The sequence below is a fragment of the Aspergillus oryzae genome, chromosome 3 (genome assembly GCF_000184455.2).
Source record: "Aspergillus oryzae RIB40 DNA, chromosome 3".
In the NCBI taxonomy this organism is placed as follows: domain Eukaryota; kingdom Fungi; phylum Ascomycota; class Eurotiomycetes; order Eurotiales; family Aspergillaceae; genus Aspergillus; species Aspergillus oryzae.
The window spans coordinates 3,021,114-3,039,234 of NC_036437.1; the positions used below are offsets into that span (position 1 = coordinate 3,021,114).

Genomic DNA, 18,121 nt, shown 5'->3' on the forward strand with positions numbered 1-18,121 from the left:
GGCCTCAGTTTCCCGCTAAGCCGGAAAGCGCTTAGTCAACCCTGCAGTTTTCTCAATAGTCTTTCTCGTTCTTGTCATACACTTCTACTAAAAACAACACAACCATGGTCTCGTCTCTAACCGATATTTAGGCTATTCCGCTAGTCGGAGCCGCCACCAATCATCATGACGGAGGCAGCCGACGTTGAAACCTGGTCTGGTGGTTGTAACGAGAGCGGTGGATATACCTAAGCCTCGGCGTCTTGGGCATCATCCTTTTCCCAAACGTGGTCACCATGCGGGGATTCCCAGTGTCGGGCCGTGGCTGCAAACCGGTGAGTCCTTTGCGTTAGTGAACGGAAAGTATTCTTCGATCCCGGACTCTGGAAGGAAGGCGATTTGCTGCCGTCAACCGTTTCTGCATCCTGTCGACCAGAACGAAGTAGTGTCATCTCTTCGTTTATTAGACTTTCCATGACATGCAGTGTCCGGGATCTCGTGGTGCAGTTTTTCGTCCCGGCCCCGGAAATGTAGGGGGGACATAACCCTCTACCATTCGTCGGTGCGTCCGCGTCTATTCCTTTTTGTCTTGAGATAATCTCCGCTCGTAGGACATGCTCGACCATCGAGTTCGTACCGGCCACTTGGTACGCATTCGAAAACGGCTGTGGAGTCAACATATATTCGGCCTTGGTTACTAGTCTCTTATTGTCTTTATTCGATGCATTGCTTCTGTCGCACAATTGCCGCTAGCTCACTCCGAGAGGCTTTGTTTGTGTTGAACAGGGGCTAACGTTGATTTTCCTTCTTGCCTCGACTTGTTCCCTCTGTGAACATGGATCTGCGAGTCAAGCATAGTTGACAGGTCGTGTCTGCAGTCGTAACCGACCTGGTTACGAGATTATGATTCAGTACAGGCCCAGCCATGGCGATCCAGGGCTCGGTGGAAAGATTCTCTAACACAAAGCTTAAACCTGGGGATGATATCTGCAATGACCTATCTATTTTCTGATATTGAAGCAATCAAATGTAACATTGCCCTTTGTATCAGGGACAGTGCGGGGTACATGTACAGGAAAGAAATCAGCCTTGATATCCGGGGGTGAGGTTTAGTTTACCATGCCGTAAAGGGAATAGGTTGGTCCAGTGATCCACAGTCACACTGTCCAAGATAGAACAGCATCTGCATTCAACTGCCAGTTGGTATCGTTTTAATCTTTAACCGATGTTCCGCTACATATTTGAGCTAGAAGGAAGTAGAAAAATTAACTATTCGACTGAATAATTTGTCCATGCAGATTTAAATTCTCTACAAAATCTATCATATGAAGAGTCTACATCAGCTGACTTGCTAGTGGACAATGTCAATCCTCAGGACTTCTGCACTTCAGGACATAACTTGAGGACGACAGGTACTAACACTACATTGAGGATTCTCTGAACGTCAACCATGGAAGCTCTTATCTCTCTCTACTTCATATAATAACCACTCACATCATCTATTTTAACATCTACTCTGTTTCCACGCAACATGCGTCGGCAAGCGGTCTCCATCTCAACCGTATCTACTCAATGTACCCCTTACTCCACTTGTGCCTACACCCGGACATCACCGAACAGTCAAATACACTAATCAACAGTATTGCACCACCCCATCAACGATCCAGCCTATCTACATGTTCCATTTACACACAGTGACTATTCAATCACGTGAGACCCTCCCAAAAAGAATCAAGCGCTTGCTTGCTATTTAATGGGAAAGGGCTCTATTCACTTGGTCGCTCTTGCGCCTTTGTTAATGGTACACCATAAAGTACACATCAATACATCGCTGGACCTAGCATCTCGGTTGCTTGTAGCAAGACAACACAGACAAAATTACACCCGACGAAACTCAAGTTGCTCAAGAAACAATCCAGAACCATCTAGAAGAGCGGGGAAACTTCCTCGTGCAACGAGCAAAGCACGGTATCAGACTACAGATGGGGCTTTGGCGATGGTGCAATTGACGCGAGGCCCCGAGATAGGCAACAACAATGCGCCTCAGGGGGTCTCACACAACGCCACAAAGTCCAGAGATGGTCTTCTTTATGTTGCTCTTGCAATTGGGTATTTGGAGATGGTGGGGTTCGTGCATTACTGTGTGACTGCTAGACTAGAGTTGCCGCATATGTATGCATGCATGTGGTTTTACTGCATATTACATCTCGCGTTACGAAGGTACAGCTAGAAACAAAGCAATTTACCTTCTTGAATGTGAGTTTCTTATAGACTAATGCTTTGGGTACTGACCATCGTTGTGTGGTCTATTGCCTTTCTGCTTGACCTACTGGCCTGCCGCTCTTCTCCTACAATGTCTTTCGGGGTTTCTCCTTTACTAGAAACATCTACGAACTAAACGTATTGGGTAGAGAGTCTTTATAGATGCACTAGATTCGCGTGCTTATGATTACTTTACCGAAGAACCTAATATCGGTACAAAGTTGTGGCTGATGTTTCATTCCATTAGTGGAGAGTAAATTTAAACACTGTCATCTCATGGTTACCAATTATAATCGCAACAATATTGCCATAGACAGCTGTGTACTTGGGTCTGTACTCTGGGGGAAGCCAGAAATGGTTCCGGCCATTCCATGTGATCCATGAATTCTTAATGAAGATTTCTCGGGTTTGCGGGTTCATATCATCGCTCTCTTCGGCCGACCTGCGAACAGGCCCAAGATAAAGAGCACCTAAGCTTGTGTTGAGGGACTGGTCATCGCTAGAGAATGACAGGCTTGTTATGCCAGGGGTGTCATCGAGGATGTGTATGCACTGTCCATTGAAAGGATTCCAAAGTCGCAGAGTGTTGTTCTATGGATCGGATCTCGAGTAAAACCAATCGTCTACGGGAGCACCTGATGCAGACACCAGTAACCTGCCATTTCGGGAAAAAGCGATTACAGAAATGGCGGTACTGTGGCCCTTGAGTGTCTGAAGACAATGCCCAGTGCATACATCCAAGAGCTGAGCTATTTCACCAGAAGACGAAGCCACGTACAAACCCTGCGGACAGAAAGTAATTGCGTAAGCTCCATGGTATTTATCAGAGATAACCACCTGTAGTGCCTGCAAGCAATGACCAGTCGACACATCACAGATCCGGAGCATTGAATCATCGGATAGTGATGCAAACTTGTCTCCATCAGGTGAGAAAGTCGCCACTCTGATCCAGCTTTGATGGGCGGTCAATGGCTGTAAACTCCCTCTGTTCGATAACTTCCAGATCAGTGAATAGTGATCATAAGTTATTAATGCGATCTTCTCTCCGTTTGGTGAGAAACGTAACCAGTGGGTTTTGGGGGCGCTAATTTTCTGGGAAAGCTCTCCACTTGACAGATTCCAATTTAGTACTTGATAATCCTGATCCTTTAATGCAATATTTCCTCCGTCAGGTGAAATCTGAGTCCAGCGCATCCCACTTCCATGATAGTCTAATGTCCACAGGACCATAGCCGCTGCCCAGTGGATAAATCCCAGAGGTAAAATGTGTTCTCATCATTCGACACCATTTTTTCTCCATCAGGTAACATAGCAACTGAGTAGACCTGGCTTGTATGACCTTCAAATGTCCTCAGCTGCTCTCCCGTAGATAGATTTCAAAGGTGTATTGTCTTTTTCACCCATGATAACAGTTTCCCCCATCACGTGATACCGTGAAAGCTTGGAATCTATCATCACTTTTGTTTGGAGCTACTACCCGGCCTTGCTCAGCTGACGTGCTCCAAAGTACCACTCTATCATCCAATGCTGCTGATGCGAGCAGCTTCTCACTATAATTCGAAGGTGAGAAAGCGACCGAGTGGACCCAGCTACTATGCCCTTCCATTTTCTGCAGGCATTGTTTCGTCAGTGGGTCCCAAAGCCAAACACTGTCATCATGGCTTGTTGATGGTGCCAGTGTTTTAGCATCAGGCGCGAACGCAACATCATAGAAAGGAACAGGATGCCAAAGTATTGCCAAGCAGTGTCCATACAAAGGATCCCATAGCCGTACGGAGTCATCCCATGACGCGGATGCGAGTATCTTTCCATTAGGAGAGAACGCAATTGCGGTTAACTTGTCCGAAGGGCCTTGGAGTCTGTGTAGGTTTTGTCCGGTCATTGGGTTCCACAGCTGTACCTCTGTTATGCGAAAGTTCGTTACGTTATTGCTTTTGTCGCCAAACGCTGATGCAAGAATCTCTCCATCGCAGGAGAAGGCGAGGACACGGATCTCCTCATCATAGGTTTTGATATCCTGCAGGCACTTTGCCGTTGTTGAATCCCAAATCCGTATGCTGCGATCATCTGATACTGACGCAAGTATATTTGCAAAGCGTGGAGCAGGTGAAAAGACGACTGCGCGAACACAATCAGTATGTCCCATAAGAATCTGGAGGCAGTTTCCAATGCATGGATCCCACAGGCGGACCGTCTGGTCATACGATGACGATGCAAGCATGTCGTCATTGCTTGAAAAAGCCACTTGATTGACTGCACGAGTATGGCCATGGAGCACTTGCAGACACTGCCCGGTTAATACATCCCACGGCCACACCCTGCTGCTTGATCGTGATGTTGACGCGAGGGTTTTCCCATTAGGCGAAAACGCGATGGTCCTATACGCATCCTGAAAATCACATCATTTACTTCACTATCCAGTGTCTGTAACAGATCTTGACCCTCAAGTGTATTTAAGCACTGTCCGCTTGAAGGGTCCCAGAGACGAACTTTGTGGCCTGATGTTGACGCAAGCACACTCCCATCAGGTGAGGAAGCAATACGGAGAACTGAATCAGGATTGCACTCAATTGTTTGCTGCAAAGAGCTCCAATGACTTCGAATAGTAGGTAGCTTTGCCATCCACTGCATTGGCATGTGACTGAAACGGTTGCGAATTTGACTTATCGATGGTGCAAATACAAGTGCGCTGAAATAGATTTGCAGCGGAGCTTTTTCCATTATTGACTGATTGGCTCAAGCAAGTCGTTTAGTATCCCAGATAAGATTGGTGACTTGGGGACATTTACTTTTCTGAATATAGCATTCTTCGGCAGATGGACGGCGTCGTTTTGACATTTGGCGGCGTAGAAATGAGGGGAATCGGCTGCAGATCAGCTCTAAGTGCAGTAATGATGATGCCAGGAAGATTTGTCTTTGATGAAGTTGTTCGTAAGCTTCATCGTGCTTTGCTGTCAGCTCAAGTCGGTCCGACTGTAATCACGTCCGTCGTTGGTCATGTTTTTGCTTTTCTCGGAGGCCAGGTGTTACACACGGGGCTTCCTTCAATGACTCTGTGACCAGTTAGCTATCTTGGTTAGATACGACCTACCCCGATGACTAGAATACACTGGTGATCGACAACGGTGGGTGACCTGAGGTTCGAAAGGAATAATGCAACAAGTGCACTTCGTGAGTAGCATTCGAAGGTACAAGGGCCAGGTCTATTGAGTACGTATATTCAATAGGCAGATGGTGCGAACGAGTTGAGCTGGTACGAAAGTGTGAATGTAGCTATCAAGTAACCGCTGACTATCCGTATACTACCCAGTCACGTGAGGTTATGTGTAGACGAGTACTGGCTTCCTTGACTCTCATAGGTAATCCCACCGACATGTTGTCTCTCGAATCACCGAGATAGTTCCGCGCACTCCACAAAATGCGATTGCGGGAGACTACTACTACACGATCAATGAGAGCGACCCACCTCGAGACCCAAGGATCCCGGTGTCGATCTTCAGCTCCCCCAAAAGCGCCCATTGTTTACCTTTGGCCTAATTCGGAAAGCACACGACAGCTCAGCTCATAATTCTTCGCTACTCCGCATGAGATTGCTCATAAATTAGCCTCTCCCATGAATTTGTGCTGCTGCGGTTCACCGACTCAATGATGGAGCAGTGGCTATAAATAAAAGAGTCGAAATGCCCCTCACTAAGCCCCTCCGAACCCCACCTGGAAACCCCTCGTTCTCCAATGGCCGTCGCAACCGGTCCACCTGCTATGTCACCCTGCGTTGTTAGTCGCTACTTAATTAAGGGAAAATGGGGCCTTAAGGCAGCAATGCGGTGGCCAGCTGAACGCGGCATGATATAAATACACCGTCCACCTTGGCTTCCCAGCTTCAACCTCATCCACCTTCTACTTCCTATCCTTCCTACCTACCGCTCCTAAACAAACCTCCAAAATGGGTTCCTTCCACCACACTGCCCGCAACTGGCGCATCAAAGTCGACAACGGCGTCACCTTGTTCCGCGTGGAGGTCAAAGATCTCCATGGCAACTGGGTTGAACGGACAATCCGTTTGGATGATCACATTGGCAACACTGATGGTAATCCACCATACTCCTCCCCAGTGCCTAGATATACACACAATACATAGATGGCTCACACAAAGGATGCACAGGCTGGTTCATCTGGGGCGGAAAGAACTTCACCCAATCCGCCAGGGATATCCGCTTGGAGGATACTGAGTGGGGTCCCAAGCTGGTCGCCGTGATGCGCTCGAACGACGGTGGCGACCGTGGTTTACAGGGAATGTTGTTGGGCGATAAGATCGAGAACAGGAACGGAGAGCTTCACTTCACCGGTCCTTGATTGATGTGGCAGGGCTGTCATCGATCCATGAGGAAATTTTGATTCTTGTGAATGTTATATCTTGAAATACATATGATAACCCTTTTTTTTTCATCTCCTTTTCTTCTCCAAAGTTTTCGCTGAACCTTTTTTTTTTTTTTTTTTTTTTTCTCGTAGGGGATGATGTAAAGAGTCTCGGTCATGAATCACTAAACGTAAATCTAAAGATTGACTTGGCCAATAACTAACCTTATGTTGTGTACAAGCATAATCGATATCACATGCTCCAGTCAATTATTGATTGACATGTCATGTCTGAAGTGTAAGATGGCTGTGGAGTCAACCGGATATTCTAGCACAATCTAATAGATTGGGTCGGCCCGTTCCAATCCGCCTGCTCAACCCTATCGACATCGAAACCACCAATATGAGGTATACAACCTTAGCTCGTACAATTTAGACTTCGATCGACTCCCATTCATTTGTTCAATCATTTGTGCGCCCGGACTTCGAGTACATTCAAACATATCATATCAAGTGACTTAAAAAGCAAATCGCCTTGGGATGGAATATGATCTATAAATTTGCGGGGAAGAATAACGACCTGAAACAAGTGAGTTGTGACTTGGGACATTATTTGACAGGATTTGGAGTATTCAGAATAGGCATTTTACTTTGAAAACGCAATACATTGATGGACGCAAGACAGTCATATCTTCCTACGAAATATTCACCATAAGTAGATAGCAATACGTCCATTGATATCTATAAGCTCCTTTCAACAGGCACAGGTCTCCCTGACAGAGCACCGTCCTTGCACCTGTTATATAAATTACGAACACCAATGATTCTATCAAAACGAAACACGATCATGAAAGTAGGGGTTACAAGTCAGTGACCGCGACTGTACACTCGAGACCAGCGATCGAGACTGTACCCTAGAGGTCGACCAACAAGCGCAAGGGATACACTGGAAAGCTGTCAATGGCACACATGCTTCCGGAGATATTGAAGCAGGCGCGTTGGAGAAATCACACAGACAGAAGAGATCCCGAAACTGCTTTGAGGAGAACGGGCGTGTTCAAAAATCGAGGGTCTGCTGCACAGTAGCTGTTGTGGTTGTTATCGTTATGATTGTTTTGTTGCTTTTATTCTTCGGGGCCTGGGATTGAGTCTAGAACTCAGTCAGCTATTATAAGATGCGTGCAATTGTTGTCCAATTCTAACGTGTGAGATCGGGTGGTCAGAGCTTTGATACTGGAGTTGAAACATATTCAAGCTCTTGGGGAAAAGCAGAGCCGTATAGATGAGATATATCGCCTTTTTCTAAAAGGTTTCGTGAACGATTTGCTGGTCATTATGTGGTAAATATAGCCTAGTTTGTTCTTTTGCTTATTAACTGTGATATATGATTTTCCCGCGCCAGTAGTGCTGTATAATGTACTACAAATCCAGCATTGATATAGTGTACTGAGGGACTCCAGACTATAATGTCACGACTATCGGAATCTGTGGTTACTTTTTACATCATCCAGATTCCGGCCAATCCTAGTAATAAAGTAAAAGATTCCTCGTGTATTCCTAGTCTCTTTTGTAAGATATAGTCTAGTACCTATCTATCAATGCTGCTGTAAAAAGACAAGCTAGCCGAGAGACATGTATATGAACGCTTCAAGAATCCAAGGCAAGAGATAATCAACTGATATCTCCCAGCTGGATGGAATCTAGAAAGTTTTTAAGTTCACCAACGTCCTCTAAATCGCCTTTGAAAGCAACATGCTGATCAGGTCTCAAAAGCACAAGACAGCCATAAGGTGAAATCCCATACTCCTCGTATGCTTTGCCACCCCCGACGTGATAAGACTTCTTGTCAACAAATACCTTGCCATAGTCAAACCCAGTATCATCATCAGGTGGACGAAAAATGTCTGGTAGGTTTCCAATATCGACTTCTGTGCTTGACGCTGAGTGCACCAAACAGATCGCGAGAGACCCAGTCACTCTATCGCTATCAAGATGTTTCCGGGCGTTCATTCTTTGAACGACTGACTTCGGGGAGGATAATGTTGCAGCGACGTTTTCGACTCGCTGCCATTGTTCTTCGTTGACGATGTTCCCACCAAATACGACAAGGTTCCATTCTCCTGTGCTTTTGAATATTCTTTGGAGCTCATGAGGCTGAGAATCCGCGTGACTGAGTACCAATGCACTGGGCATCCGAGCTCCAAGTCTGATTGTTTTAAACTGGCCAGGCTGTATTGATAATGAGGATTTCCCATTGACCTCACCATTCGTCTTGAACCCAACTGGCTTGGCTATGACCATACTAGGCTCGTAAGTAATGCCTAGACCCGACATTGAAGTATTTTCTTCCACAAGCGCTTTTCGGTGGTCTTCATCAAAGGTGTTCTCAGCTTCTAACATGCCGCGATAGATCCGTTTGTCGAATTCTATCAAACGTTTGGCAATGGGCAGCCTCTCTTGGTGGTAGGTCCGGAGCAGGCTGGGAGGCGCTACTCCATGAATCACGGATGCTAGCTTCCAGCCCAAGTTGTATGAGTCTTGCATGCTGACATTCATTCCTTGGCCCGCTTTGGGAGAATGGGTGTGAACAGCGTCGCCAGCAAGGAAGACTCGGTCATATCGAGACAATTCTCTGCAGTACCTGTGGCCAACCTGCAAGCCGGTAATTTGTTAACCGTCCGGTGTTCCTTCTTCACTATCGGGGCTTTCTCACTGACAGAATATATCGTCGACCATTCTACTCGCGATGCGTCAAAATGATATGGCTGCATGATCTTTGTCACAGCTTGCATGATCATGTCCGGATCACGATCGCTCGCTCTGTACTTTTCAGCCAGGCTAGACGATACCTGGACATACATTCGAACCAGTTTCCGCTCGCGTGGTATGATCATCAGGTTTCCATACTGGGATTTAATGATACTTCTCCGACGAATATCCGCTGGTTCCTTGAGTATCAGCAACACCAGATATATCTAATGATTTACCAGACTTTGAATTTGATAGTATGGCTCCAAGGGTAGAGGGCCTAGGACAAGAAAATGAATCACTCACGAAAGTCAGTAATCGGGAATACATCCAGGACTCCCCAGTCCACGTCTCGGGAGGCACCCTCGAGTTTCAACCCTAGTTGCTTACGAACCCAGCTGTGCGCGCCATCACAACCAAGCAGATATTTAGCCTCAATGACCTCCCGAGCGCTCTCTATAGATATGTCCCCATTTACAGCCTTAGATGCCTCCGGGCCAGGAACAGGTATCAGCCCCACCCGAACCGGGAAGCAATGTTGGTCGTGATTTTGCACTAGGTTCTGGTCTATATAAAGCGAGGTCGGCACGGTGTTCCTTCGAACTTCGACATGGCTAGACGCTAGCACCTGCTCAAGCAGAATGGCCTCGATTCGAGATTGGCCCAAAGTGGACTCCTGAAATCGCGACCATCCCGGTGTGGAATTTGCAGAAATACTTTGTCTTTCTAGCGACCCGTCGGAGGATTGGCACTGGTGTTGGAGGCTCAAGTAAGACACAGTGTTAATGGTAAACATAGCGAGGGGGGCCACAATACCCATAGGCAGATATCAATGGTATGATTTGATTCATTCCAAATGGTGTGACCCAAGTCAAAACTGTCCAGGATCTCAATCGTCCGGCTTTCGAGTCCATCTGCATGTCCAGCTTCCGTTGGACCTGAATTTCGATCCACCACTAGGGTCCGCACACCAGCACGCGCCATCCAAAGGGCTGCCATCAGCCTGGGGTACTCATTTTAGTGGGATCAGTCCGAGTATGAGCTCAAGTTTCGAACAGTATAGGAAATACTTACCCTGCCGGCCCGGCTCCCACGATAAGAACATCAACTTGCATTATACGAGCCAAGAGTATAAGTCAATACTGCGTTTCCCGAAGAATCTGGCATTCCACCACTAGAACGACCTTTCAGACAAGACAGTTCCACTATATACCTCCTCTCCTGTTTTCATCTTAGCGAGATTTGCACGGCTACAGATGTCGCAAGAATCCCATGACGCAAGAACCGATCCGGCAATCTGTTCCAAGCGATCAAGAAAGGCGTGTTGTACCCACTCCTGTCGAGAATGTCCATTGTACATGATAAACGGCATGATCGGCAGTTCAAGGAATTGGATTCCCGCATCCAAAAGGAATTTATCTTCGAAACATGGTTCTTTCGATACACACCGCTATCGATCATCGAATAAGAAGAGTCACTGCGCCAATCTCTTGCGTGCGAGCTCAGGAAGTTGCGAAGATGTCGATCACTCTCAATGCCAAATCATGATTGTGGGCCTTTGCACGTGAGCTTATAATCAGCCAGCCCAACGCCGTGTATTTAATACCTAAATCCAGCAGCTAGTAGAGTCTCGGGCATTTTCGAGGCGACTGGTTCATGGTCGGGTAAAAAAAAGAGTACAGTAGTGATTAGATCATAATTGGTAGTATCAAATCTACTATGTATGCATCTATGCATGGATTATGACGTGTCGCTGTAAAGCCTCGTTCCTCGCAGCCCCAAAACCAGCTCCGTGGCTGGCTGAAACCCGGATTCAGTGTTGATCCATGGGGAGCGGTTCGCTTAAAGATTCGTAGAAAGAAATGATATACAACCAGCCCCACAGGGATCAGCACGATCTTGATCGCAGGAGCACGGGGGCCACTGTGGCACGGGTGGCCGTAATATATTTTGTATACCCCGTACAGCGGTGCAACTTCGTAGAAGGAAGTGATATACAAACAGACCCACAGAGACCAGCACGACCCTGTCGTGCCCTGCCATAGTATGTACGGAGCTAAAGATCTTAAAGTTGGGGCTACTGCATGACGCCACCAATCATGCACCTATCATTTACCGTATCGAAACTACACGTCAACAATACGAGCAAATGTACGCCAGCTGGGCTGTGTGGGCCAGGCATCTAGGCAGGAGGGGCTTCGAAGAACACAGACATAGTCCTGGGCTTTAAGCTGCCTTGGTTGCCTGGAATACATACGTACTTATCCTGATACATGCATTCTTGACAAGTGACAGGGCATAGGCCCCTATGCGGACTCTGTTTATGGGCTGATACCAATTTCAAATCTTGCAACTAATTGCTTGGGCTGCGATTAAAAAAAAATCAAGTCGAATATATGATTTCCATGAACGCGAGTAGACTAGGTTCGAGGCATACGATCTCATCACGTCTGGAGTCAAGTATCCAGGTCTTAAAAGTCTAGTCACTGGCTCCTCTACACCAGGAAACCTCCACTCCGTCCTTTAAGGCGCGAAATTAGAAACTCATTCTTGAAATAACTTGCCATCCAGCAGGCTGACTTACCTCAGTGCCACAAGGGTCAAGGCCGTGGAACATAGTAGTCTCGTAAATCAACGAAGGGTTACCCAGAGACACATCTCCGTTTTCCTGGTTTGCTTTCTCTTCCTCGTACCGCTGCCTCTTCACCGCAGGAGAATCTCTCACATATGCCGAGTATTGAGCGTTTCCCTGTCGAACCATGTCATCGGCCATGACGGTGGTGCCTGGTTGTACGAAGCCCAACTCCTCGCATAGTTTCAGCTCATTGAAGTACAGAACTTTAGCATGGTCAATGAAGACCACATCAAACGCGCCCGCGCCCTGCTGGTGAAGTTTCCGCAAGGACTCCCGACAAGGACCTTCAATAATCTCCACCGTCTGATCCAACCCCGCCAGCGCAATCAACTCGCGGGCCACGGACGCAAAAGTAGGGTTCAGCTCAAGACTCAGGTATTTCTGGCCACCTGAATTGCGAAACTCGTTCCCAAAGAGAATGGCTGAAAATCCTACATATCCGCCAATCTCGAGAAAAGTCTTGGGTTTCTCCTGGGCTATAAGACCGGTCACAACGCGACCTTTCTCTTGGCCCACGTTCATGAGGAAATCTTTTGTACAGCCGAACTCGTCTATCGCAGCGAGAACGGCTTCAGGGGAGCCTTTCATCTCGGAATATCTGGGGTGGTTTTGGATGAATTTGAGTAGTTCTTGTTCTCTTCCATCATTACACTTTTTTGGAGGGGGTTGGTTAGTTTTGAGATATTTCCACATATATGAGAGTGGTATATCACGCACATAAATTTCCTCTTCGGGCTTGTAGGGCATATTTGCGACGAGAGGGTGTATGTCTAGGGATGATGTAGACGTTATCGGGAGCAGACAGGCAATTCAACCATGGAACTATGGACTATAAAGGTGAAAGGGGATAAAGAAAAGTTGACAGATCAATCTGTCTGGTCCTCCCTGCGGAAGAAACTAGTGGAGTTCCATGTGTATAGGTATTTCGTTATTGAACGTGGGGCATTTTCTGGGTAGGAATAGGAGTACTGTGTAGATAAATTACGCCCCACTAATTGAATTTGGAGTCATGGAGATTGCTGCAGCTATGATGTCAGATCATCAAACTAGAGAACAGACCTTTTTTTTTTTTCTCCCTTTTTTTTGCATTTCGCGGAAGAACTGGATAGTTTTCCTAGCTTCGTGTGAGCTGAAATTTGTTAAGAAAAAGTGGGTCGGAGAGCGTATACGAGTAAATTCTTACTGGACAGTACCACTCCCTGCAGGTCGGAAGTTGAAAGATGGTGCAGTCAATGTGGAAATCCTCGCTCTCATGAATCGGTCATAAATACCTTGGTCGATACAAGAGCTCAAGAGTATAGATCCTCCCGAATCCCTTCCCAAGATAATGAATATGGGCAGTGTTTACCAACCTCGACATCAGCAAGTCTGCTACTCGGCGATCCTGGACAAGAAGCAGCCTGTACCGGTTTCAGATGCTACAGAGGTGGACAAAAAGCAAGATGAAGTGGTTTATGAAAAAGTTGATCAGTCCACCCCACAGCTGGGAATAGACCCGAACCAGCAAGATATTTCAGCATTTCCAATGCTGAGCGATAAAGGCTTCTTGGCACAGCTCCAGGAGTTTCATGAAGCCTTAGTCAAAGCCATCGTCAATATTGTGGAGCGTTGGTGGGACGACAGTGTCTCCGATTTTCCCTCTAGAATGCCGCTTGAACCGCAGGCAGAGGAGATTCTGAAGGTCAGTTGGCCCCTTTTACTCTTAAAGATTGAGATGAATACATGATTCAATTACTCTGATTCCTCAAGTACTAAGTCCAAGCGCAGTGGATTCATGAACGAAGCAAGAACAATTCGATTCTTGCATTCGCCGATTGTTTAGGGAACTGGAGGCCAGATTTTCTTTTGACCCATAATGATCTTTCAGGCCCAGGGGCAGGGTTCCAGATCTGTGAGATAAACAGTCGGACGCCCTACAATGCCATTATTCATAGTGCATATAAGCATGGCATTATGAAGCAGATACTCGGATCCAACGCTATTGTGGAGCCAACGGGCGATTTCAAAACTATGGCGGACGGGCTGTTCGACCACTTCGATCTTGACTTACCGATACACCTTGTCAGGGGAAGAGACTATCTCGAAAGACAAGAGTTCGCCCTACTAGCTGAACGTAAAACTGGATCACGACCTAGACTAGTGAACGTGTCGGACCTACAATTGAAGGTCGACGCCTCTTCTTCCACTGGTCTTGCTCTCTATTGCAAGAAGCCAGGAGCTGAAGATGAACAGGCCCTGGAGAAAGTTTATCAGGTAGCCCTTGCGCTATTTCCTGAGGAATACAGTCTTCTTTCACTAGATATGCTTCGTCATCTGGCGAGGATATCAGTCAATGATTTCCGTACGAACCTGTTAGTCAATGACCAGAGATTCCTGGGCATTATTTTGCAGGAATTGGACGATCTCGTTAAGAAACACAAAGTTCTCACTCCCGACCAAGCCAGAATTCTCCAGGAAGGAATCGTGCCAACGATATTGCCCGGATCTCCGGAATTGAAGAAGATCTTCTTTAACCAAGGCAATCCGAAGGTTACACTGAAGGACGATTTCATGCTCAAGGCAGCTCGTGCTAGCCGAGGCAATGGTCATTTAATCGGAGAGGAGCTTTCTACAGAAGAATGGGAGGCAGCCTTGCGTGGAATGCAGTCTCCAAACATCCATACCAACCAAACATCATATGTACTTCAGCCATATGTGCGACAGCCCAAGTTTAATATTCTGGCAGACCGGAACAGAACAGTGCGCCAAAGTCAGGTGGTTGGCACTTATTATGCTGTGAATGGTCGCTTTGTTGGGCTGGGACCTTGGCGCACGGGGAATGGAAAGATCTGTAATGTTTACGGCGGAGGATGTGTCCTCGTAAACTCAATTGCATCGGTATAGATCAGTCGATCTTTTTAAAGTAGAGGATCGAATTTTCAGCGAACGAGAGAGAGAGAGAGAGAGAGAGAGAGAGAGAGAGAGAGAGAGAGTGTGTGTGTGTGTGTGTGTGTGTGTGTCATGTCAACGGTAGAAGTCAAGTGATGGGACCACGTGGGCCACTAGATTGATTCTCTCAAACCTTCATTTAATACGCCTAAATTGAAATTACGGGGTAATACTGCTTTAGCCCGTGCGTCTTGGGTCATGAATTGAACTAGGTCTATCAAAAACTAACGATCCATTTGAGTCTCCACTCCCAGTTGGGGGTATGGAGCAAGACTACCGCTGGTTACTTCGTATGCCGATCTCATACGTGGCTTTCGAGAGCAAGCTGACTACCCAGCTACTTCTATGTCACGATGTTCCCTGGACGTGCTTTTTACTTACTGGAGGTGAAAAAGGCGAGCGTACCCCAAGCCCGAATCTCCACTTACTTACTGGTGTAATTGATAGAGATTGATTCACCATGACTGTTTCTAATATGTTATCCCGGCCGCTCCAGGTATGTTTGAGTGCCTCCAAAAGAGCGGGAAGGTTGGTGTCGGCGTCGGACGCATCGTCTGAGGATCGACAACGCGCAGAGGAGGCCTACTATTCTATGCTTTACCAGTATACTGGAGGGCCCGTCAATCTTATGTATGAACCACGCTTTTTCACGCCCCATCCCATATTGATCTCTGATCAATTCTTGGCGGAGTTAAAACGGTTCCATGAGGCGCTGGCAATTGCATTGAATAACATTGTACGACGATGGTTTACTGACAAGGATGCTGCTTTTCCTACGCGCATGCCGCTTATGCCGCATGAAGAACATTTGCTTCAGGTATTCTGCCAACCAATAATAGGCAACGACCATGGTGAATAATATGCTAACGGCCGCTCAATATTGACCCAGTGGCTATCGGATCATTGTGAAGCGCACCCAAAACATGCATATGAAGGGCGCCAGGGCAATTGGAGACCAGATTTACTCATCCCTGCGGATGAGCAGGATGGATTTAAAATTTGCGAAATCAACGGCAGATTCTTCTCCCTTTCTCTCGACCTGGGATCTACGATCCACAAGGCAATAGCAAGCAAGGAGACCAAGCCCGGTTTTGTCGATGTACCAGCAAACGACCATATGATTGAAGCTTTCTTTGAAATGTTTAATCCCGACTTGCCGATCCACTTGGTCCAGTCCCCTGTATTTTTTGCAGGCCAATTTAAACCTGGCATAATGCAACCGTTTCTCGCCTGGGTCGAGAAAAGGACCGGAATGAGACCACGCTCGGTGAGACCGGAAGACTTGTGTCTAATACCCGATGCAACTTCGCAGACTGGCTATGCCCTTTACTGTACCCAGAGTTTCAGTGCATCGGACCCCCCCTCCTCCCCCTCTAGCTCTCCGAAGAAGGAGGAGACACTAGAACTCATTCACCAAGTTGGACTCCAGCTGTTAGATTTTTCGGCTCTGAGCCCTGAAATCGTCCGCCATCTGGCACTCTCAGGTGCCAACGACGCTCGCACCAGACTCCTCGTTCACGATAAGCGAATTCTGGGGATTCTCCACCAGGAACTGGATGGCCTCGTTACGAAACATCGTGTCTTAACAGAAGAGCAAGCTAACCTTCTTCGACGTCGAATCGTGCCTACCATCATTCCGGGATCGCCGGAAGCAAAGCAACTTCTGGATCTGCATCGTGAAGGGAAGCTCTCCAAAGATGATTTCATTATAAAACCAGCTCGCGACGCCCGTGGCCAAGGAATAAAGTTCGGTGATGAGCTCAGCGAAAGCTCTGAGTGGGGGGAAATCCTCGCGGGTTTGCAGGCACCGGCGCTGAGCTCAGATAAAACAACATACGTTATTCAGCCGATCATCAAACAAACGGAGGAAGATTTGTTCCTGGATGAGAAGGTCGGCGTGCAGAGATGCCAACGAGTCGGGACCTACTACTCTGTGAACGGTAGCTTCGTCGGCCTCGGAGCATGGAGGGCCATTGTGGCCAGCGAAAGGGTTTGTAACATGGCTACTGGAAAAGCCTGGAAGATGGGAAGTGTGTTCGTGTCGCACGAGTAATCAAAAGGTTGACAATCTTCCTACCGTCAATCCAGGGATTATACATAGAGCCTAAGAACAGGTTAGCTCTGGGCGGGCCATGGAAAGATGAGGTTGCAATACACTACAATTATAATTCTTAAAATACCGAGGTAAACCTTCGTGCCTCTATTACCTTGAATTTGATGGTTATATCTGATTCTATGCTTGAGTCATCCATGGTCTTGATATTGTCTCGGGATGTCAATGGAATCTCAACAGTGGCCACTGAAGATAGCCATACTAGACATCGTATCTATTGTTCTTAGACCTCTCCAAACCGCGCTTCTGCGAGCTATTTTCTGTAACCACGAGTATAATTGGAGTTCATTTCCAGCCGTCGTGAACAGCTTATGGGCTAATGAAAAAAACAACATAGCCCAGATGGATAAGATATATACTCATTAGCTGCGGTAACGGTTCAATACCTCATCTTAGCACATTAAGGCACATGGACTGAGAGGATACACGCATAGAGAAAATACGATTGAAGTCCATCTGCTTGTCAAGATCGTTAAGATATATCAAAAATGGACAGAAAAGCCCAATCTACAGAAAGCCCTGTCTATTTCACCACAAGAAACCTAGTACCTGGTTACTCGACATATTAGCATGATAGAAAATAGCCCAGTGTTTAAACACCTCACGGACAAAACACAGGATACCCTCCCAAAAAAGCTCACAGATTTCGGACACCCGAACACGAAATGCAGGGATTTATATTAAATGCCAAAGCGGGTACCTGCTTCTAACGAATGATGTACTATATACAGCCGGACTGGATCAGGGTCAACGAAGCTAAGACTCGGCGTAATCGTAGACCAGACCTAAGCAATTGGACCCCAAGCCCGGTGGGCCCGACGGTCCACATTGGACTCCGGTCGTGCCGATTAAGCGCCCGTTTCGTTATTCCGTCGGGATATAGTATTATGGACTAGACAGGGGTCGATCGGCCGGATGTTTAGTTGCTGATGATGTTACATCCGTGGGGTGAAAAGCGCGCGAACTGTGCCGCTTACTGGGTCGTCTTGACGATTTAATCCTGCAGGGGTAGGGAGGCTAGCGTGCACTCTGGTGGGTTGGGGCTTTTGACGCCGGTGAGGGATTTTTGAGATATTTCTGTTCTTTTATTATTAATTTAT

At 47.0% G+C, this 18,121-nt stretch overlaps 8 protein-coding genes across 8 annotated transcripts; 4 read left to right on the forward strand and 4 right to left on the reverse strand.

Moving 5' to 3' along the window:
• Window positions 1-2,484: 2,484 nt before the first annotated feature.
• AO090026000774 (uncharacterized protein) lies at window positions 2,485-2,978 on the reverse strand (the record flags this gene model as incomplete). The annotated part of the gene is made up of 2 exons (XM_023235916.1): window positions 2,485-2,740; window positions 2,923-2,978. 2 exons carry the CDS (start codon window positions 2,976-2,978, stop codon window positions 2,485-2,487), a joined length of 312 nt encoding a protein of 103 aa, XP_023091167.1.
• Window positions 2,979-3,662: 684 nt separating this feature from the next.
• Window positions 3,663-4,962, reverse strand: AO090026000773 (WD40 repeat domain-containing protein; the record flags this gene model as incomplete). Its single annotated transcript, XM_023235917.1, is given in 4 exon segments — window positions 3,663-3,681; window positions 3,738-4,630; window positions 4,642-4,866; window positions 4,924-4,962. 4 exon segments carry the CDS (start codon window positions 4,960-4,962, stop codon window positions 3,663-3,665), a joined length of 1,176 nt encoding a protein of 391 aa, XP_023091166.1.
• A 1,222-nt stretch (window positions 4,963-6,184) lies between these two features.
• Window positions 6,185-6,594, forward strand: AO090026000772 (CVNH domain-containing protein; the record flags this gene model as incomplete). Its single annotated transcript, XM_023235918.1, has 2 exons — window positions 6,185-6,329; window positions 6,380-6,594. 2 exons carry the CDS (start codon window positions 6,185-6,187, stop codon window positions 6,592-6,594), a joined length of 360 nt encoding a protein of 119 aa, XP_023091165.1.
• Window positions 6,595-8,268: 1,674 nt separating this feature from the next.
• On the reverse strand, window positions 8,269-10,460 carry AO090026000771 (uncharacterized protein; the record flags this gene model as incomplete). Its single annotated transcript, XM_001822125.1, has 5 exons — window positions 8,269-9,249; window positions 9,315-9,538; window positions 9,652-10,096; window positions 10,162-10,348; window positions 10,420-10,460. 5 exons carry the CDS (start codon window positions 10,458-10,460, stop codon window positions 8,269-8,271), a joined length of 1,878 nt encoding a protein of 625 aa, XP_001822177.1.
• Window positions 10,461-11,789: 1,329 nt separating this feature from the next.
• On the reverse strand, window positions 11,790-12,727 carry AO090026000770 (O-methyltransferase; the record flags this gene model as incomplete). Its single annotated transcript, XM_023235919.1, has 2 exons — window positions 11,790-11,795; window positions 11,930-12,727. The coding sequence occupies 2 exons, from the start codon at window positions 12,725-12,727 to the stop codon at window positions 11,790-11,792; spliced, it is 804 nt and encodes a 267-aa protein (XP_023091164.1).
• Window positions 12,728-13,307: 580 nt separating this feature from the next.
• Window positions 13,308-13,735, forward strand: AO090026000769 (uncharacterized protein; the record flags this gene model as incomplete). Its single annotated transcript, XM_023235920.1, has 2 exons — window positions 13,308-13,661; window positions 13,730-13,735. The coding sequence occupies 2 exons, from the start codon at window positions 13,308-13,310 to the stop codon at window positions 13,733-13,735; spliced, it is 360 nt and encodes a 119-aa protein (XP_023091163.1).
• A 198-nt stretch (window positions 13,736-13,933) lies between these two features.
• AO090026000768 (uncharacterized protein) lies at window positions 13,934-14,863 on the forward strand (the record flags this gene model as incomplete). Its single annotated transcript, XM_023235921.1, has 1 exon — window positions 13,934-14,863. One exon carries the CDS (start codon window positions 13,934-13,936, stop codon window positions 14,861-14,863), a length of 930 nt encoding a protein of 309 aa, XP_023091162.1.
• A 1,258-nt stretch (window positions 14,864-16,121) lies between these two features.
• AO090026000767 (uncharacterized protein) lies at window positions 16,122-16,961 on the forward strand (the record flags this gene model as incomplete). The annotated part of the gene is made up of 1 exon (XM_001822122.3): window positions 16,122-16,961. One exon carries the CDS (start codon window positions 16,122-16,124, stop codon window positions 16,959-16,961), a length of 840 nt encoding a protein of 279 aa, XP_001822174.3.
• Between the last annotated feature and the right edge of the window lie 1,160 nt (window positions 16,962-18,121).